This window comes from Marmota monax, unplaced genomic scaffold, assembly GCF_021218885.2.
Source record: "Marmota monax isolate L192 unplaced genomic scaffold, Marmota_monax_Labrador192_F-V1.1 WCK01_AAM20220418_F8-fsc00081, whole genome shotgun sequence".
Classification (NCBI taxonomy): Eukaryota; Metazoa; Chordata; class Mammalia; order Rodentia; family Sciuridae; genus Marmota; species Marmota monax.
Genome location: NW_026695234.1, coordinates 5,644,921 through 5,666,760, shown reverse-complemented (window position 1 = coordinate 5,666,760; position 21,840 = coordinate 5,644,921). Strand labels below are relative to the sequence as shown.

At 51.5% G+C, this 21,840-nt stretch overlaps 1 protein-coding gene across 1 annotated transcript in view; it reads right to left on the bottom strand.

Moving 5' to 3' along the window:
• Positions 1 to 1,120: 1,120 nt before the first annotated feature.
• Positions 1,121 to 21,840, bottom strand: part of Tmprss13 (transmembrane serine protease 13) — a 30,726-nt gene continuing 10,006 nt past the window's right edge. Inside the window, exons 2-13 of the mRNA XM_046438692.2 lie at positions 20,608 to 20,842; positions 19,721 to 19,825; positions 17,147 to 17,269; positions 16,040 to 16,169; positions 14,144 to 14,236; positions 12,276 to 12,319; positions 10,828 to 10,990; positions 9,828 to 10,000; positions 5,213 to 5,311; positions 3,880 to 4,022; positions 3,594 to 3,746; positions 1,121 to 2,985 (exon numbers count right to left, since the gene is read on the bottom strand). Coding sequence (XP_046294648.2) covers positions 2,959 to 2,985; positions 3,594 to 3,746; positions 3,880 to 4,022; positions 5,213 to 5,311; positions 9,828 to 10,000; positions 10,828 to 10,990; positions 12,276 to 12,319; positions 14,144 to 14,236; positions 16,040 to 16,169; positions 17,147 to 17,269; positions 19,721 to 19,825; positions 20,608 to 20,842 — 1,488 coding nt within the window. The 3' untranslated portion in view covers positions 1,121 to 2,958. The remainder of the gene's footprint in view (positions 2,986 to 3,593; positions 3,747 to 3,879; positions 4,023 to 5,212; positions 5,312 to 9,827; positions 10,001 to 10,827; positions 10,991 to 12,275; positions 12,320 to 14,143; positions 14,237 to 16,039; positions 16,170 to 17,146; positions 17,270 to 19,720; positions 19,826 to 20,607; positions 20,843 to 21,840) is intronic.

Genomic DNA, 21,840 nt, shown 5'->3' with positions numbered 1-21,840 from the left:
GAATGTGTTTTTCTTTTTCTATCTAGAGGTAGCTTTTTCTTTATTCTATTTTTCTGCTCACTCCCCCATACACACCTGCCAATCAACTTATGCCCCAGAAAGCCTGAGAGCCATGGGAAAGGGCCTGATTTCTGAGGAGAAAGGAGTAGAAATAGCCCAAGTCCTAACCTTCTGTCCACGGCCTGGCTTCTGAGGTGATCACCAGCTGCCTCTGGTGGGCAGAGATGTCTGGTTGTTCTCCAAAATAAGTGCTGGTTCTCCCATGGGAATCGGCCAATGAGGACAGTTCCCAGTATGACCTCATCTACTTGGTGTCATGCGACATGCTTGCACATATGAAATGTGAATGGAAATGGCATGCACCACTTTGGGCCAGAGCATTTCAGAAGTGAATATGCCTTCTTCATGTTTCTTTTCTTTTTTTTTTCCTGGTGAGAAGCAGACAGTAATGGAAATGACAACATCACAAGATGGGAAGCGAAAGTCCTTGGAAAACCATGTGCAAGAAAGCCTACTACTAATCAGAACGGCTTTACCAGACTAGCGGGTGAAAAACAAGCTTTGATTGGGTTAAACCACGGCAACTGTGGGAACCGTTAGAGTAGGTACGTGTTACTCCGCCTAGGCCACCATCTCCTTCCCACACCTTTTTGCTCCAAGAAAAGAATCAGAGGAAGGATTTGCCCTGGCATTGATAGAAGAGACTAGAACAAACAAAACTGAGGCATCCAAAGGCCTCACACATGGGAGCAGGCCTGCAGAATTCTGTGCCGTGTGTAGAAGCATGAATGTTGTGTGCATTGGCGACATGGGGTGCTGGGAATTCACCAGTGGGATCGAAATCACTGAGGTCTTTATATTAATTGCAGGGAACGTGACTGCAGAGCATGAAGGGGTGGACCTTTTAGATGGGAGCACCAATCCGATATTCTTGAAAATAGCTGAGTAAGCATGGGAGCCTCCTTGTAAACATGCCTCTTGCTGAGCTGGCCAAGGCAGAGGTAGAGGATAAAGGAAGAAGGAAAAGGACAGACCGTTGAGCACCCTTCCCTCTGCCCCTTCCATCTGTTGTCTACTTTGTGAAGCTGCATCTACTCTTTACGACTCATTTGGAAACTCACCTCCTCTGCAAAGCCTCCCTGACCTCTCTAGGTGTGCCCAGAAGACTCCTTGTTCATGTTCCAAGCATGGTATCCACACTCCACCAGGGCTGCCATCACCCTGGGTCATGACCCAGGTCCTGGAGGAGTCTGTTGTCTCTGAACCTCCTGGGCCCAGCACAAGGACCTAGTGGAGTAGACGCTCATACAACCTATGAACAGGTACATGAATGGATGTGTGACTAAGTGAGCAGAACCCAAAGAGAGGAACCCAAACTAAGATCTGTGACTGAGATGTCTGGACAGCGGTGGGCAACCCTGATGTTCTACCTAGGTGGCCAGTAAAACACACAACCACTTCTGCAGGTCACACAACTTTTATTGCTGGGTGCTGCCCTTCACCCCAGTCTTGATAACAGTCCCCATATACCCAGCCTCATCAAATTCTGGCCACCGCCAGCCTGCCCTTCCAGGGTTGTCTCTTCCCTGGGTGGCTGCCTGCCTCGACTGGGCTGGGCTGATCTGCTTGACCTGCCTCTGAAGATCACAGCACCACAGGGGCCTAGATGGCCCCAGAAGGGTAAGAGTAGGGCTGGGGAGGTACCCCAGAGAAAAGCTCGGGGAAGCCCCAGGCCTTCAGTTAGTAAGGAGGCCAGCCGCACTGATGGCCTGCAGGAGCAGGGCCTGCTCAGATCCCCCAGGGACGCTGTTTGGAGGGCCTGGGGGCCATGTTCCCTTTCTCTCCATGGCCATTTTCAAGTAAGACTTATGTTTCTGGAACAACAAGGAACTGAAAGATTGAGAAAGCTGAGAACAAATCCTCACAGTCCCAGGATAGTCCTGGACAGTAGGGATGCTGCCCATGTGAACTTCCCTGGGGCTCCTGGGGCTAAATAGGAGCAACAACCACGTCTTCATTTCTTCATGCCTTGGCTGTAGCCCCGGAGGCAGGAACAGTTTGTGGTTCTCTTCGTGTTGGATTTTCCTGCCACCCCAAATGAGGATTTGCTTCCCTGAGTATCTCAAAGGGGCTCCTGTCGCTGTAGCCTTGGAGATGTCCAGCAAGGCCCTTCACCCAGTTCCTTGAAGCCAGAACATATAGTAGTGGTACAACTCCCATGAGTCCCCTGGAGTTATAACCCTCAAGGCCCCAGGAACTTCTGGAGAATCTTTTAAAATACATCTATTTCTATTTCTTAAATATAAAAATAAAATAAAATCTGCCCCAATAGCTTGTGACCAAACAAATACGGTGTGCCCGAGCCACAGTCATCAGCCTGGACAGTGTAGTTCAATTCCGGGTATCCACATGCAGGAGTCTGAGTGAGAGTGCCATGCTGTGATGCCAATGGAACTGGCTTTCTGCTGAGGATGGTCCAGACATGGAAAGGCTGGCACTCCCAACAAAATCGTTATCTGTCCCAGGACAGCAATAGTGTCACGTGGGATGCTGGGTATCTGCCCACTCTGGGCTAGTTTCCTAGTCAGGGTTAGAGAAGCAAGAATTCCTGATGTCACTTTCCAGGCCCTTCCCCAGGCTCTGTGCTGGCTTCGCCTCCTCTGTCCATCTATGGACTCCCCATGGGAACATCCACAGAGCCCAAATTCACATCTCCAGAAGACTTCCAGCCTGAGATTCCAAGAAGAGTTGACAGCTCTCCTGGTTTCTGAAGAACTTGGAAGAAGAAGAAGAACAACAACACACACACACACACACACACACACGCACACTCAAAGAGGCAGCAGACAGTGGAGGTGGGATTAACGAAGGTGCCTGGTGACCATTAGCCCAGATATTGACATGGCACAGTGCCTTTGGCCAGTCTTCAAAGCAGCTCATGCCGTCAGGTGGAGCTGGTTAGGATTTCCGGAAGCGCACCTCACTCTGAGGAAGAGAGGAGAACAGAAACCCAAAATGAGCCCAGTGGTCACCTGGCACTGCCATCAGAGAAGAGAGGCAGCGGAGGGAAGACAGAAGCATCCTGAGAGCCCCATGCGCTGGTTTCTGGCCGCTCTGAGCTCTCCACTACTCTGCCCTTGCCCCAGAGCCACGGCTAGTCTCCCGGCTAGCTACAGACAGGGGGCCTGGGGTTGAGCTGGGTCAGCAGAGTTGGGGGCAGATCCTGCTTCCTGATGCTCAATATCCTGCCATGGAGGGAGTCCTCCTAACCCACTCCAGGGGTCACTTCAGTGGCCTGTGAGAACTCACACTTTGGCCATCCCTGGGAGAGAAGAGGAGTACTGAGGCTGGGACTGAGCCCAGGTGGACCCTTTTACTCTCTCTGGGATCTGTTGAGGGAAGGAAAGGAGGGAAAGAAACCCAGACAGCTGGAGCTGGCCTCCGGGGCCTGACATCTGACTCTGCCTTGAACAAATGCAAAGGGCCGAGGGGACTTCTGTTTATACCTCGGGGAAAAGCCTGGGCCCTCCGCCAGCTCCCACTTTGGGGAGTCCTCAGCCTGCCTCCATAGTATCCCTGGGCAGGGCTCTCACCTCCATCTTGCTGTAAATCCAGGGGAGGACTTCCATCACTTTCGTGTACACACCCGGTTTGTTTCTCTGGCCACAGCCCGTGCCCCAGCTGGTGACACCTGTCAGATACCAGCGGTTGTTCTGCTCGCAGACAAGAGGCCCCCCGCTGTCTCCCTATAAGGGAGAGTCAGCATGTCAGCCAGGAGGGGGAGGGCCTCCCAAGCAGGAAAGGGTGGGGCCCGATTCCCATGCCAATCCCAACACCCCAGCCTTCCCCCAGCCCAGGGTCCTGGGCCCTGAGCCTCACCTGGCAAGAGTCTCTGCCTCCGCGAAGGTCCCCAGCACACATCATCCGTGGGGTAAGGTAGCTGTCGTACACTGAGTAGTCATTGCATTTCTTAAAGTCAATAAGATTCACTTGCACCTCCCTGAGGAACGGGGATGTCTTCTCTTCAATGAAGTGAGAGTAGAAGGAGAGAAGATGGGAAGCCATTGAGACTAGACGGCTTCATGGCCCTCTAACCACACACCACAGGATGCAGACTCAGTCTCCTGGGACCAGAGGGTTCCACCCATGCCTGGACCCAGGCCAAGGGAGGCTCTCTGTGGTTGGACACCCAAGACAAATGGGCACACACACCTTCTCACAAAACACAGCTCACTGCATATAGGACAGGGACATACATATGCACAAACTCACCAGCTGCGTGGCCACCTGACACATTGTAACATGCTGGTGCATGTTTAAAGCACCATCAGCGATGTCACTTCATTTGTTTTCATAAACTATGTGCCCTAAAGACGGCAGGCCTTACTGACCCACTTACAGGGGGGCAACCTAGGGCTGAAGTCACAGCCACATGGCTGGTCAGTGATGGAGGTAAGATCAAAGGGCTGAGCCCAAACCAAACACTGCTTCATCTCAGGAAAAGTGGCCATGACTTCATGGAGCTGGTCTGAGTCCAAGAGCCAGGCTGGCTGGACTGTGCTGTCCTCCTGAGAGACATGAACAATCTTATAGAACCGACATCGGGTAAGGCACTCTGTGACTGGGACACAGTAACACAGAACAACAAGACTCCTTCTCTGTCCTGTTTAAGGTCAGGCCAATAAAAGGCCACTGTGTGAACCACACAAACACCCTCTCTCAGCCACATGAGGGATCGCTGCTCCTCCACCACCATAGCTATAGACTCCCTTCCTTTTGGATAAGATTATTAAGTTCCCCAATTATAGAGTTTCCCCTGCTGCCTGACTACATCCAATCTAGGGAAAAGTCCTACTTCTTTGAACACTCCCATGCCACCCACCTGTGCTGAGCCCTTCCCAATGTCCTCTGGTTGAAATGCCCCACAGTTCTCCACCAGGTGAGTTCTCCCTCATTGCCATGAGCACTGAACCCAACTTGTTCAACTGCAGGGCCTTCCCTGGTGGTCTTGCCTGGAGGGCATTGTCACATTGACTGGTTGATACATATGCAGGTGTCTGTATAACACATTCACATGCAAGTTGGGGAATGATCTCCAAACCATCATCTAGATAGACCCTCATCTGTATACCCAGACATGCCCCCCACTACGTGTGCACACACACACATGTCCAAACGCATGCACACACAGCCTGGCATCTCTGCCTCTCACCATCTGTCTCTTTGGTCTTGCCAAAGCCCGTAATCCAGCAGGTCTCGTTGAGGCTGAAGGTCTGTCCATACATGGGGAGGCAGGCAGGGTGGATATGACCTGAAACAAGACCTCGAGGTGTCAGTGAAGGAACAGGCTGGAGGTTTCAATGGGGCCGAGGGCAGGAGTACCAACGTTCTAAGGCCCATCCTTGCTCCCAGAATAGCTCTGAATCCTCCAGGCCTTAGACTGACCAGGCAAGAAATTCAACCACTTTATGGTTTTTGTCTGTTTGTTTTGGTCCTGGGGATTGAACCTAGAGATGCTTTACCACTGAGCCACATCCTCCATCCATTTTTATTTTTGTATTTTGAGTCAGGGTCTTGCTAAGTTGCTTAGGGCCTCACTAAGTTGCTGAAGCTGGTCTTGAACTTGTGATCCTCCTGCCTCAGCCTCCTGAGTGGCTGGGATTACAGGCATGCACCACTGCATCTGGCTCAATCTATCTCAAACCTCCAGTCCTCAGGATTCTGCCAGAGTCTTCAAGGTCATTCTGATGTCAGTAGTTGCCATGTAGGGAGATTCATAGCCTTAGAAACTGCACTGGGCCAAGCTGATACCAACGGAGGGTCTCATCTCTTCCATGCTTTTTACTCATAGCAAGGGACAGCTGCAGGCTAAACTGCAAATGTTAGGGCCATGGCACTTCACGGTGTGTGCAGCCTGATGTGGGAGGACACCTGCTGGTTGGCCAGGGCCCATTGCACTCTATCCAAATTTTTACCAGCATGGGTAAAACAAACAAACAAACAACAACAACAACAAAAACACCACAAGCAGGAGGAGCACATCCCTAGAGACGCACAACACAGCCACTGCCCCCTTGCTCCCACACAGCAATATTTTGAAGGTGCTGTTGAGTATCACTTCATAAATACCCTCTGCAGACTGTGCCCCTAGGTGGTCTAGAGCATTAGTCACCAAACTCCAACTTGCAGGAGGAAAATATTGCTTGAAAAATAGACTTTTGCAATGCTCTCCAAAGTCTGTTGTGTTCATGGCAGCATCCTGCACTTAGAATAGGGCCTGGCGCATATTAAATGCTCCATGAATGGAGAGGATGAGAGGAAGAAAGGGAAGCTCCTCTCTCATAAATAGGGCTTTGAATATCAGTGTCTCCCACATTTTATCTCTGTAAACACACACACACACACACACACACACGAAGGGACAGCATCAATCATTAACAAAAAATGATTTCTTTTCTATGTCTGAAGTAGGATAGAGGAAATAGGATTAGGTAGAAAGGAGACCACCAGGGAAGGGAGAAGAAACTAACTTTAAACCTAAGAAGCTCCAAGGACACCCTCACCCTCACTTCCCAGGCTTGTTTTCCTCCAGACCTAAATTCCTGAAAGGCCCAAGAATCTTAGAGTATTGTGAATCTGGTTAATTAATGCCTACATGCGCGTTGCGAGTTTACACAACTTATTTTCTTTAGAGTAAATAAAGCCAAAGGAAACTATAGTTAGAAACCTCTATAATGAGGACATTCCAAACCTAAAGATCCAGAAAAGAACCAGATCACGGGACCTGTGCTCTGTGCTGCCACCGCCCCCCGCCCCCATACCTCTATGTTCGCTATTTACAAAGTTTCCTTTAAAAGAAGAACCTGAGACCCCAAAATGCATCTCACTCTCGAGGAACACACATTTTCTGTCCCTTTGAGTGTGTACTCCTTGCATTCCTAAATACATCTCATGCCTCTTTCTGATGCATCCTGATTTTTTTTTTTTTTTAATCCTGGGGATTGAACCCAGGGGCACTTTACCACTGAGCTATATCCCAATCCTTCTTATTTTATTATTATTTTTTTTAGAGAGAGAGAGAATTTTTTAATATTTATTTATTTTTTTTAGTTTTCAGTGGGCACAACATCTTTATTTTATTTTTATGTGGTGCTGAGGATCGAACCCAGCGACCCGTGCATGCTAGGCGAGCGCGCTACGGCTTGAGCCACATCCCAGCCCCCTTTTTATTTTTTGAGACAGGCTCTCACTAAGTTGCTGAGGCTGGCCTTGCACTTGTAATCCTCCTGCCTCGGCCTTCCAAGTTGCTGGGATTACAGATGTTAGTCACTGTGACTCTGGCTGTATCCTGAAATTCTTTTGGGCAATGTATATCAATAGCCTACAAGGGCCAAGTTGAGGGCCACTTCTCTCTTCTGGGGAATCTCCTCAGACCTCTGTTTGGTGATGGGCCCATTTTTGAGATGCAAACTCTTAAAAACATGTAATACTGTTCTGTGTTCTGTTATTATATATTCTACTTGTTATTATATATTCTGCTTGTTTTAAGGGAGAATTAAATTCATCAGTGAGTTTTCACAATTTTCTCATAAAGTACTGTAACTCAAGGTGGTTGGCCTTCCAAACCAGTTTTTTAAAAAAATCAGCCCTAATTTATAAACTAAAAGTCAGGGCACATAGTCTGATCACAGGGCTATATAAATCTGAATTGCAATTTTCAAATGAAGGCTCTTCTTCCAGCTCAGGGGCCCATCAAACCCTGGAAAGGGAATGCCACTTTCTGAGAAGGCTGTGCAATATTTCATAGCTTTCATTGGCTTTAGAAACTACTTAATTTGTTTTGGAATTCCTAATAATATCAAGAAGATGGGTAAGAAGTAAGATCTGGATGTTTAGCCAGATGAAGTCCAGGTCTTACAAGATTGAAAAGACCCATTCTGGTCCTGCTTACCGACAGACCCTTGTGTATGTACCCCCACCTCAGCCCCAGTCTCTGCAGGCAGGGCTGGAGGGGGGAGGGTTGAGGGTGTGGCTCTGGTGGGCGTGGCCCGAGTGGGCGTGGTTCCGGTCTGGCCCTGCTGTAGGAGCTGGCTGGAGATCCTCCTCCTCACCAGACTCTGAGGAGCTAAGCAGTCTGACTCATGTCAGCACTGCCTCCGTAATGAATGTGCCAGGAAACACCAGCTCACAGGCTCAGAGCACCAGAATGGCTGGACTAACCAGAATCCTCCAAGGCTTCCAGAAATCCCAGTCCTCCAAAAGAGGCCCTCCAGCTTTTGCCACCAGTGAGGCTTGCTTGTGCTAGAGGATTCTGACCCCATTCTTGAGGCCCCCTTCACCAGGCCTTTGAGAATCTTGGATCTCTCAGCCTTTCAAGATTGATTAGGTGCCCCCATCTGTGTCACCACAGCTTCCCTGGCCCCCAACATCACACTGGTGGCCCCTTCTGGTTGTCTGGGTGTGGGTCACCTGTTTGGTTCTGTTTGCTTTGCAATGGCAGAGCTGGCCTATAGTAGGTGCACAGTGAGTATCTGGTAAGTGAGCCCATGAGTGAATGAGAGATGAAGCCTCATTTGGCATCCCTTGTTCGCAGTGACCTGAGAACTTCCACAGCATTTCCGTGGTGCAGCCCCCTCTGGTCCTTAGCTCTGACTTCACGGCAGCTAGCTGTCGAACGTGCACTGGCTCACGCGCTCCTCTGCAGTGTGTACAATCTGCCAGCCCAGAGCCAAGTGGCAGGAGCGTTGCTTGGGTGTCAGATCAACCTGGATCTCACAAGCTGCCACCTATTACTTGTGGCCTTAGGTAATTATCTTTCTCCAGAGCGCCACTTCCTCATGTGTCAGAGGAAGCTAATAATAGGACCTGCTCCAGAGGGTTGTGAGGAGTAAATGCAATAATACATGTCACATGCTTGCCACAGTGGCTGGCCTCTGCTCAGTCACTACCAGTGCAACAATTCAACCTATTTATATTGACTAAGAGCAGTATCGAAGCCTTGGCTCTGGTAGTAATTTGCAATGTGAGATGTGTCATTTGGAACAAACATTTTTAATCCTTGGTCTCAATTTCCCTGATTATAAAATAAAAGTGTTTCATTTGTAAGGGGACAGATAGATGAGGATGGTGGGAACACAAGGTTAAGAGAATAATTCTACAAACTGAGCCCACTGTACTGACTCCCCCCATGCTTTGTTTGCCAAAAAGCAATCGGCCTGCAGCCCCGCCTGGCCTGAGGGGACAGGAAATATCATATTTCTCAACAAACTGAGGCAAGGGACAGGGGATGAAGGCCTAGCAGTCAGCGTAGATAATGAATAATGGGGGTGGAGAGGATGAGGGCTGGTTATCACCGGGTTGCTAACAGCTAACCTCTGGGATCACACTTCCCAGCTCAATAGGTTGCTAACACCTCCAGGATTGCACTGCCCAACACAAGTGATTACCCCCGGTGCTGCTCCTTTCTGCCCTGAGGCATGTACACAGAGAAGAAGGAGAAGGTGGGGGATTCTGGGGGTTTATAAAAGAGTAAGACACCCCTAGTTCTGGGCCTCTTCTCTCAGCAGAAGTCTATCTCTGTCCCTCTCTTAAATAAAACTTCTTTCTACCCTTGCCTCGGTGTTTCTCTGGTGTTTAATCTTCAATACTGGGGCAACAAGGACCTGTCCCTGATCCCCAAGAGCAGTATCCCATCTAATGATGTCTAGGAGTCTTTGACTTTTGCTATGCTGAGGGTCCAGGGCCCCCAGATGAGTCCACAGGCACTGCCAATTCCAAGGGCTGCCAAGGGTGCTGGGGAAGAGAGAAGGGGGCACAGATTCACTCACTGGACAGGGTCAGGGGCTTGGAGAGCCGCACGAGTGCAATGTCATAGTCATCCTGCTCATCCGTGTAGTTGCCATTGATGATGATCTGGGAGATGGAGGCTGCCTCAGGCAGCTGGTGCAGGTTGTGAGTCCCGGCATACACCTTCCAGCCATCCAGGATCTTCTCCCGGGTCCTGCCACAAGAAAGCACTATCCAGTTACCCACCTGGCAGAGTTCACTGGCAGCCCCTGCTGCACACAGGGAACTGCAGCAGGAGCATCAGCTTGGAGGCAGGAGGATAGATGAATTGACCTCTGGAGGGGACCACTATTGTATGAGATCCAAAGCAATCCCCCACACTCCCATATTCTGAACGAGTCATTCTGCACCTTACAATGTGGAAAACTTGCGTGGCATTTACACTCCACTATCTTATCAGCAGGCCACCAAGGATAACAAGCAGTGGATGGGACAGATCACAGTCATAGTACCCTTAGCAGCCTTGGAGATTTAGATGGGACAGAGTGACCTGCTGAAGACTTACTTATGGGAATCCAGAGCCCCTGAGGTCTGGGCTGTATGGGCCCCTGAGGGGACAAGACTGACCAGACACCATCAGAGCTGACTGCACTGTTCTCTCTTCATCCCCATCCCTCAATTCCTGGGACCGTGTTCCTGACTTCTCAGGCTCCTCTGCAGGAGATGGCATAAGCCCAAAGCCTGTTTTTCCACCCTGCTCTTCAGGGCAAGGGTTCAAAGTCCCTCTTCCTTCCTGCCTCACTTTCCTGGGAGAAATCATAGCATTTTCTCATTCTTGGACCTGCCTCAACACAAGTGCTCCAACTCACACTCCAGGACCAAACAACCACTGCAGATCCTGACCAGCAGCACCAGCCTCTGGCCCAGGGGCACTGGGCTCACACCACTCCCTCCTCCACCGAGAGGTCAGTCCACAATCCTCCCTTCCTGGTGATCCCCTATCCCTAGCAGCACCGAATCACAGGTTCCTCACGCACTTACACAAAGAAGCAGTGGGCAGCGGTGAGCACCCACTGGGCATCGATGAGCGTGCCGCCGCAGATGTGGGTGATGCCGTAGTGAAGACTGACTTGCCAAGGCCACTTGTTCTCTGAGGTCAGCGTCCCTCCCACGATCCTCCCGGTTATGGCTCTTAGACCACAGTCTGGGGAAGTGAAGAGACAAACCATAAACCATAAACCTGCTCCTCTCAAAGCCCCTGCCTCACTCCCTGGGTTCCCTGCAGGCTCAGGCATCCCATCCTGAAGGGTGCCCACCAGCCACCCTCCCACCCACCTGAGATGCCTCTTTGCCTCACCTAGTCTAATGTGGTACAGCTGCTTCCTGCTCAAGCAGGAAGACCACATGGTGGGCCAGCATTTTGGATCACCCGGTAGGAAGTTTGATCCGAGACAGCTTCCCCTTTCCTTCTATTCATTCGTTCAATCTTTCATTAATTTGATCAATGCTTACTAAGTGCCTAATGTTTGTCATTGAGCCAGGCATTAGGGTTTCAGGGTACAATCTGGGGCTGCTGCCAGGGGCTCAGAAAAAACAGATTCTAACATGACCCTGAGCTGATAAGCATTGTGAAGGGCATCTCTGTCATTCAAAATGATGGAGAAATAAACTTCCTGTAGTACACACGTGGGCTTGTGCCCACACGATGGGTCATTGAGTGCTGTTGGTGGCCCTCCATCTCAGGGAACATCTCCAAGCATGGCTGGAGAGTCACCCTTGCAATCATGGACCAGGAGGCAGCCCCCAGAGTGTGCTTAGACCAGTGTCTTTTCTCCTTGCAGGGGAGAGAGTGAGGCCCTAGGGGGGTGGTCACTCCATCCATAGCCCTGTGTCCTCCCTGCCCCTAGCTGTCACTGAAAACACAGTCATTCTGGGATGGGTCACAGCCTGGGCTCCAGGTCAGACCCAAGGTCAGATCCCAGCTTCTCATCTGCCAGTGGCCTGTCTGACCTCCGGCAATGTAAACATTTCAACCTTACTTAAAAGGTAGGTGGACAGTATTAGCATCTGCCTCGAAGGGAAGCTGTAGGCACTCACTGCAGCCTTGATTGTAAAGCCACCACGCAGTGCCCTCCATGTGCAATGTGCTCATAGCTGTTGGCTCCAGATCCTCATCTCCATTTAGGGCCCTGTCTATGGATACAGAGCCCTTAGCTTCCCACAGGCTGCACTCCTGCCCTGTCCTTGGCCTTGGCCTAGAGTGCAGAAGACTTGTGTGGCTTCCTTGGAAAGAGAGAAGTTGCTGACTGACCCCTATCAGAATTAGGAGAGAGAAAATGTGATTCTAGGATGGCCCTTATGGGATTCTGGTCCTGAAGCAGGACTCCTGGCTGAGACCCTCCTCCTTGCTGAGACCCGGGCCACTCATCACCTCCTGCCCCCTGACTCCCAACCGACACACAGCACAATACAAAAAAAGAGCATCTTACGGGAACACTGGAGAGAGACGTACCGCTGGGAAGGGCATTCAGACCTGCAAGAGGACACACAGAAGGTGAGAAGAGTAGCCACCTCCTCCAGGAAGACTTCCCAATTGACTCCTGCTCAGATCCGATCCCATTTCCAGGAAGCTACCCTTGTCACAAGAAGTGGAGACTGACTTTCTCTCTCCCAGTGGGAAATTCTTCCTTCCGCACTTTCTCCAGGAATAGGGATGGTTCAAAGCAAATTATCTCCATTCTCACCTCTTTGAACCCAAGTCTTCACTGTTCTAGCATCTTCCACAACTAAACAGGTAACCAACCGAAGGCTCCTCTGATAGGTCCTCAGGGTAACAAGCAAACCCACCTAACCTAGAGCAGGCATCCAGATGCACCACACTATCTCTCAGACCCTTGCTTCTTCTCTCCCTTCCACAAAGTAAACAATGCCAGCGGGTGGAACACCTCCCCCCCAGTGGATTATGTTACAATTTGGATATGTGGTATCCCTCAAAAGTTCATATGTGAGACCATATAAGAACATTCCGAGGTGAGATGATTAGATTATAAGGGTGGTAGCAATCGATGGATTAGTCCACTGATAAGGATTCACTGTGTGGTAACTGCAGACAGGTGGGAGTGGTTGGAGGATGTGGGTCATTGGGGCTTTGCCTCACAGGCTGGTATTTTGTCCTTGGTGAACGGTGTTCTCTCTGATTCCTCATTGCCACATCCTGAGCTGCTTTCTTTGCTACACCCTACCACCATGATGTTCTGCCTCACCTGTGGTCCAGAGCAATGGAGTTGGTTGATCATGGACTGAAGCTCTGAAACAATGAGCCAGAATATATTTTCCCTCCACTAACTATTCTTGTCGGGTCTTTTGGTCACAGTGACCAAAAAAAAAAAAAAAAAAAAGTGACTAAAACAGACTGGGAGAGGAAGGGCTGCAACACAAGGATGACAGAGAACCAGGAGGTCCCAATGGAGGCTGATGCTTCCTAGATGGGCTTCCTGGTCTCTGGCCACTTGCACCTGCAGTGCCCTTGCTCTTGATCTCCAACCCAATCCCAGCTATGCTTTTTACTGCTGCCCCTATTCCAGTCTCTGCAGAAGCTTTCAGTTCAAACACCTGGCCGATGGGTGGCCCCAAGATTTATTTGTCAGGCAGCAACTGAATTATGGCTCTCAAACTGTCCTGTGACAGAGGGGACGCCTCTCTTGGGAACCCTGTTCAAAGGCCTCGATTTGAGACTGCCCTGTTGCTATGGTGAAGCCCTATTCAATAGGAGGTTCTGAGCCAGCCACAGAGCTATTCAGTTCTTGGCCTTGAGATTCAGACACCAGGTGCTCGGGGGTGGAAAGTTATGGGCACAAGTTGACAATCATAATCAGGCTGCTCATACTCATGACCTTGGCTCTGCTTACTTGGAAGAAACGTTCTCACAATAAATCCTTTTGATGTTTGTACCTACGTAATAAACATGCTGAGCTTGTTGCATGTCACCACCTCCTAACAGGGTTGTAGTCAACCACCGAGACCCAGTTTTTTCCTCTATTTGTGTATCTGTCTTTTCTCCATCTCCTCACTTCCTGGCTCAGAAAACTGAATTAAGAGCCGTGCAGGGGACATGGCATTTATTAATTGTCACTGACAACCAGGCAAACTCTCAGCCCGAAGGCTCAAATAAGAACTTTTAAGCCAGTAGGCGGGGTGGTGAAAATGGAACGTAACTGAGATACCCTTGAACGTTCATGATGGATTCCTGGGGCCTGGGTCCATGAAAGGCAAGGGAGAGGGGCTCCCTGACTCAAAGACCCTCCCAGCCCCTCATTCCACTGCTCACAGGCAGGCAGCCTGGTTCACCCCACCACACCTGCGGAGGCTCTCCTGGATGGTGGAGTTGTACTCAGAGATTGAGAAACTGCTGGCAAAATCCCTGTGGGCCACCTCGGTTGTCCGGTAAGCACTGTGAGGGAGGAAGGAGAAGAAGAATGAGCCCACTGGAGATAGAGTGTCCCAAGTTCTCCAGATGGCTTTAGAGCCCTCACCCCAACAGCCCTGCAGACAGAGGCTGGACCGCAGTGGTCTGAATGGTGGCCACTCTTCCATGTAGCAGTCAAGGCCCCATATAGTTGGACCCCACCTGCATATTCTGCCCCAACCCACTAGCCCCGTGTACCAGCCCAGTACTTCTCAAAGTGTGGTTCCAGACAGGGAGTTCTTTAGAAATGCACATTCCCAGGTTCTACCCCAGACCTATTGAATTGGAAGCTCTGGGGATGCTCCCAGCAATCTTTATTTTAACAGGTCCTCGAGGCAGTTCTAATGCAAGTTTGAGAAGCACCAATCTCACCCTTTTCTGTCTAAACTGTGGTCCATGAACCAGCGGCATCAGCATCATCCCAGACCTGCTGAGTCTGAATCTGCATTGCAAAGATCTCCAGGTTGCTGACTTGCATTTTTTAAGTTTGAGGACCCTAGACAAGTACACTGGTGACTCTCAGGGCACAGCATGCCAGGAATCCCCTTGGGTATGTGCTAAGCAGGTTCTAAATCCTAATCACAGAGATGTGGGTTCTGGGGCACATCTTCACAAGCACCTCAGGTGATTCTGGTGTGTTCCACTCTCTGTGTGGAAATTGTATACATTTCTAGAATGTGGCGTGTCCTTGCCCAAAGCTCACACATGCTCTTCCTCTACCCAGAGGGAGGGCCCATCCTTCCATCCTCTTCTCTTTCTTCCAAACGCAGCTAGGCACCTTCGCTGTCCTGGGCCCACAGAGCCCCCACGCATGTCCTTAAGTGGGATTGTTGGTGTAAGCCTCTCTGACTAGAGCATCTTCAAGGGCAGGATCACCTCTTACTCCATTGTGTCCAGGTGCCACATAGTCACTAGCAGCTCATGAAAGCTCAGTGAATGCTCTTTGAATAAACGATATTTAAAGAACTGAATCTCCCCGGGGGTTCAGGCTTGAATGTGGTCACACAATTCAGGAATAACAAATGTCATTGGTTTCCATTGGATTACTCAGCATCTCCCTGCCCTCCACCAGGACTCTGAGGCTGAGGAGAGGGACGGGAACTAGTTTTAAGTCCTAGCCCCCAACCATGGTTTTCCAGGTGATTCTTTTACAGAGAACCCACAGGGAGATCCTAAACCTTTTCCCCACAACCTCACACACAAAACCACTCAGCTTAATGACTCAGGCCAAGAGGGAGGTTGCCAATTGGAGGCTCCTTCCGTAGGAAGGTCACGATCCACCCTGCTCCCTGTTCCACCCATCATCATTGGCTCCTTGATTTAAAATCTTTAGAGTTAAAGCTTCTTATGACTTGACCTGGCCACACCTGCCCCACCTGATTTCCCATTTCATGAGTTCTAGTCCAAACAAAACCTAGTACTGCTCAGAGTCCACCAAAAGGCTTTGCATAGCCTGAGTTTCTGGTTCCCAGTTGTCAGAAGATGAGACCTGACCAAACATCCAGCCTCCTCGTGCAGCTTGAAACCATTCAGCGTGGCAACGACACAAGGTGCTTTGCTGCAGAGCTGTAGAGGGGACTGATTACAGCCAATAATTACGGGGCCTCAGGGAAACCGCTTGCCCCACACTCATAGGATCCCAGGGCCACTGCCTTTTTGAAAGACATACCCTGAGCTACTAGGAACAGCCCTGGTGGCCTATGACCCTTTAACAAGGGGTTCCTATGATGCGCCTGCGACACCCCTGCAAAGAGCCTGCTGCACCCCTGGGGCCCTCGGGAGGTTTACCTTTCAAACCCCAGCTGCCGGCAGGTCTTCTCTGAGTCGGAGTCGTTCCAGCTGCTGCTGCAGACGGGAAGCCACTCATGAGAGGACCCAGAGTAGACTTTCAGCAGAGACTTCTCCCAGTCAAACCTCACTGCAGGGCAGAAAAGGGCAGAGCAGATTCTCAGCACCCAGGAGGCTTCGCTCTTGGGGAGGTGTGAAGGGAATCTCCAAGAGGCTCCTGTCCTGGGGCCGTTCCCTCAGGCCTCGGACATTCGGGAGGTTGGCTCCGGCAGCAGTGGCAGGCCAGTCCTCGGAAACCCAAGATGCTGGGCAAGGGCAGAGCCCTGGCCAGGGAAGGGGCAGGGCGAGATCTCTCCACCAAGGACCCAGAGCCACTGGGAGAAGGGGTGCACATTGCCAGGAACCATCACCCCGAGAGGACAGTGGCATGCCCAAAGGAGAAGGTAACAAGAGAAATAAGGTCTGTGATCTGACACGACAGACTGTCACAGATGATTGTAGTTGTGGACAAGTGGACATGTCTATGCACAGGTGAAATGGACGGGCCACCTGTACGTACAGGCACCCTCACATACACACCTCAGCAGGGCTGAGTGCAGACCTCACACACTCACGAGCCACATGCTCACGAACCACAACAAGAGCACAAACAGATCTCTCTCTAGAACTTCAAGAAACCACAGGAGTGGCAAAGTGGAGGTCACCCACTGGACAGAGAGGAGGGACACAGGGATGGTGCTCTGGACCCCTTAGTCATCTCTAGTCAGAGCTGCTCCGCTTAGATCAGTCTGATATTTGAGAGTTGTCAGATTTTATTGGAGACTCACTAATCTTGTCCAATTCATTCACTTTACAAATTAAGAAACTGCAGCCCTGAGAAGGTAAATGGCTTATGCAGGTCACACAGCACTGAAGTCAAGCTTTAAACCCAAGTCTACTGTAACTAGGACCCAGATTTTCTGATTCTCTGTCCATTTCCTCCTGTTTGATCTCTTACAGTTTGCACCACAGTTAGAAGTCACCAGAGCGTGCATGCACACACACACACACACACATGTGCGCACATGCACGAACACACACACACACTCCCATGTCCAGCCTCCTTACCACAGCCCAGCTCGTCACTCTTCAGCTTGCAGTCCACCACCCCATCACAGCGAACTGCGTGCTTGGGGCAGCTCTCCATGGGCTCCTTGTACTTGATCCCCGTGTGGCCCCGCCAGAAGTAGACTGGAAAAACAGAAGCAAAAGCTGGGTCACAGCCGACCCCACAGAGGCGAGACACTGAGAAGCCCAAGGCCCTGGGGGTTCTGAGACACCGACCTGCAATCCCTCTCGGACTCTGGGGCTCTCGTCCCCCATCTGTATGGAGAGAAAGGCTGCTCAGGAATGCTCCGGAATGCTCCAGAAAGCTCCTGCAAGCAGGGCAGCCCCAGGCAGACTCGAGCAGCCAGCCACCCAGAGAGAGGAGGGGGAGAGAGAGAGAGATGGGGTGCTGAGGTGGGCAGCTCTTGGGGGTCCCCCTGCCCTGCGCGCTGGCTGAGGCAGGGGCTGGAGAAACCACCCCCTCCAGTGTCCCGAGGCCCCTCAGGACCCTCTAGCATCCCCTCTTCTCTGTGCTCCACAGGGTCAGAGCAGACATTTTTATCCCTACAATCACACACATGCAGCCACCATGGTCTTGTCCTCTCAAGGGTGACTGTCCTTCCAGCCTAGGGAGTTCCTGGGTGGGCTTCCTTCTCCCTCTCCCCTAAGTGAGGGTGTCTCCTGTGCTATCCTTGCCTCACTACTTGCCTTTATGCCTTCAAATGTCTTCTCACTCAACTCTTCTCACTCAAGTGTATGAGAAAACCTCTTCAAGAACCTTATACAATCAGCTTCTTGACCTCCTGTTTCTAACAGCAATCCCTTTCCAAGCCAGGAACTGTTGCCCTACTGCCTGGAGACACTACCCGCCCCCCGCCCCCTCAAGATGCCCCAGACAGAGTCCTCATTCCTCACCCGGCCTCCTGGCCTAGCTGACTCCTCAGCCCCAACCCCACATTCTCCCACTGGCCCCACGACTTGCTCTTGGTCACCAAGGTAAAGGCCACTTGTTGTGACTGCTCCTTCCAGTGCAGACACAAATCCCTCCTCTCCATGTCATGGTCCTCCTGTCCTCCTAATCCCTGACCTCTGCGAAACACGGGGCAGTTCAGCTCTCAGAATGTTCGTGAAGTGGCCACCTCAATGTGGATGGGAGCTGGGAGGCTGGGCTCCAGTCCTGACCCCACCACGTAGCTGCACAGTGACCTTCACAAGTCACACCACCTCCCTGGCCCTGATCTCCAGACCTCCCTGAAGGAGCCACTGGGGACTTCAGGAAATGCTCCAAAACCAGGCCAGGAGCTTAACTCTATTCAGGGAGCCCAACTTTGGGTGCCATATGCTCCCTCTGTGGGTCATTTTCCACTCTCATGGGGCAGGATGCAGGAGAGGAGCAGGGTGGGAGCACCCATAGGAGGTGCCACGTGGCCCCGCAAGGCCTTTACACACATCATGACGGACTCCACTACATGGTCATCAGGTGGGGAAACTGAGGCTCAGAATGGTAACAACTTGTTGAAGCCATGCAGTTGGTAGGAAGCAGGAGCAGGGTGTGAGGGCAGGGAGTTCCTGGGTGGGCACGTGGCCCCCTCTCACACAGCCCTCTTCCTCAGCCACCCCGCCCTTTGCCCCACCGTCTCTGCAATAATATCCTTATGCTTCTCTGTGTGGCCTGGCCTTACTGAGCCAAACAGATGACCCCAGGCCCCCAAGTGTGTACTCTCCCCTGTGGCTGGGCAGGTCCCCTCCCTCTCCTCATTCCGGCCTTGACCACCAGGCCCCCACACTTCCAGCTGCTTATCTGCTCTCAGGCCCAGTCCAGGTCAGAACTGCTCTTCCATCTTCCACGTCTCCATCTGGCCCCTGCACCCTGGCCCATATAGGTGTCATCTCTTTCTCACAGTCATGCTCAGACACATTTGGCCTGAGTGATTTCCAACCTCTGCCAATCCCAGGAGTCAGAGTGTGATGCGTGCCCACTTTTGTTCCCTACTGAGTTCCCCCCTGTGCTGGGCTCTCCCAGTCAACTGCTGAGCAGAGAGCCTGGGGCGCACCCTGGGTATCTTTTCCAAAGAGGGAGAAATTGAAGGGTCCTGAAACCCTGAACTTAGAACTGGCCAGATAGCCATGAGATACTTTTTCTCATCAATGTTTTCATGCTTTTTTTTTTCTTTTATCTTTTTAGTAACTAGCATTAGGAGAGTGAGGATTTGTGCCACGAATTAGGCCATCATCTCATTTGGTCCTCATACCCGATGAAGTTGGAATGAGAGCTGATGGGCCCATGGAAACGGGTTCTGTCCCATTTGAAGATGCAGAGACTGAGCTCAGTGTGGTTAGCTCACTTGCCCGGGTAAGTTGCACAGGAAGTAGCCCAGAGGGACCCAAGCCCAGGCTCCTCTGCATCCCACACTCTTAACCCAGCTGCCTCAAAGGCTGTTCTATGGTCCAAGGCCATTTGCAGGAGTGTCTCTGCATGAATGTGGTAGCAGAGTGAGCATGGGGTGCCCTGTCCCTGATGTGTGCCCGCATCCCAGGGCCCTGTGCCACCTGGCAACCACCAGAACCCACCCCTGCTCCCTCCATTCAACTCACAGAGAAGGATGAGCGCGACCACGAGGGCGATGAGGAGGAGGACACACCCGATGAGCGGCAGCTGCTTCTGGCTCTCCTGCCAGGAGAACTTGGGCAAGCCGAGACCTAGGAGCAGGGCAGCAAGGGAGGTAAGGCTGCTGGGGAGGAGTCTGGCAGGTGGAGGAGAAGGAAGCAAGGCTGGCCCGGGAGGGCCCATTAGGACCTCTGCACCCAGAGTATGCCTCCACCCTCCTGATGCCAACCCTTTTATGCACTCCTCTGGGCCAGCCAGGCACTTTGCATATGTTCTCTGACTTCTTTCTCACAGTATCCTTGTAAGCTGAGTCCCATTTTATAGATAGGGAAACTGAGGCTCATGGAAATGAAATAACTTGCCCAAGGTTGCTTGGCTAGGGAGTGACAGGGCAGGGGATCACATGCAGTGTGTCTGATTCCAAAGCCCACCAAAGTGCCTCACCCACTCTGAGAAGCAAGACTGGGATGGTCCCCAAACCTCTTTGGCTAGGAGGAACCCAGCACAGGGGGGAACCTCAGTAGGGTGCAAAATGAGCACATATCACAGAGCCCTGTCCTCAGGGAGCTTAGACTCCTAGGGGCAGGGGCTGAAAATACTTCAGGCCAAATGTGTCTGAGTGGGACTGTGAGGAAGAGGTGTGGAGACCATGGTGGCCGGTCACAGTCAGATATCAACCAGGCCTGCCTGCCTTGGGTTTTCAAGTGACACTTCCTCTCTGCCTTTGCCTCCCCAGGTCCCTCACAGCCCACCCTGGCCATGCCCAACATCATTATCCCAGAGGCCTGAGGAGCAGAGAGCGCCAGCTGAGATCTCCTGACACCCACAGACTGCTTCCCTGTTCCTCCTGCCCTCCCTGCCATGTCCCCCTTACCTGGGCTCTCCCCTCTGGCCCTGGTGGCTGGCGCTGACCTGGCAGGAGATGCCCGGACTGGGACAGCCCCCACTGGTGTCGCTCTAACAAGACACACTCTTGTTGGAGAGGACGTCGTGGAGGCTGACCTGGCCGATGATGACCCTCCCGATGAGGACCTGGATGGGGAGGCCCGAGCCGGAGACGTCCTTGCTGGAGAAGCCCGGGCTGGGGGCGTCCTTGCCGGGGAAGCATTCTATAACAGAACAGAGGGTGTCCCTCAGGCGGGGCCAGGGGATAAATGGACAAGGGCTGGGGTGGACAAGGAAGCACCTGAGAAGACATGTGTGAGCAAGGGGAGAGAGAGTGCTGGCCCCGGCTCCCCGACGGGGACCCGCAGACGTGGGCAGAGGGCAGGGGGCCATGTGCTGTGAGCTGGGGCACCTCCTCAGGCTGTGTGTGTAGAGGGAGGGTCAAAGAAGGGGCTGCTGGGAGGCACACTCTCTCTGAGATGTGGGATGGAGGAATGCCGTCCCCTGTGGGGAAAGTCACCACCCCCTCACTTCCTCCTACACCCCCATCCTTTTCTTTCATGTATGTGTTAAATTATAAAATACTGTCTCACTACTATAAGCTTTTGTGAAAAAGTAAAACACCCTGCTTAAGAAAAGCCCTCAGCTGCCCTGACAAGCCCCCATTCTCAGTCCCACTGGACTTTTTTTTTTAATATTTATTTTTCAATTTTCGGTGGACACAACATCTTTATTTATTTATTTATTTATTAATTAAAGAAAGAGAGAGAATTTTTTAATGTTTATTTTTTAGTTTTCGGCGGACACAACATCTTTGTTTGTATGTGGTGCTGAGGGTCGAAACTGGGCTGCACGCATGCCAGGCGAGCGCGCTACCGCTTGAGCCACATCCCCAGCCCAGTCCCACTGGATCTTGCATGCATATGCACATGTGCACGAATCCGCCAGGAGCCTCAAGAGGTGAGAGGCAAGGGAAGAAGGCACAGGCTGGGGTGCGGCTCTCCCATGCTTGGACAAGGACCTTAGTTGGAGTGGTTTTTAATTTATATTTACTGTGTTAATTTATATGTACAGAGGACTTAATGTGCTCTAAGCCCTTTATATATATTTCCTCATTTAATCCTCTTAACAATCCTATGAGGCAGGAACCATTATTATTCCCATTTTGCACAGGGAGGAACAGAGGTGGAGAGATGAAGCAACTTGATCAAGTTCTCAGAGC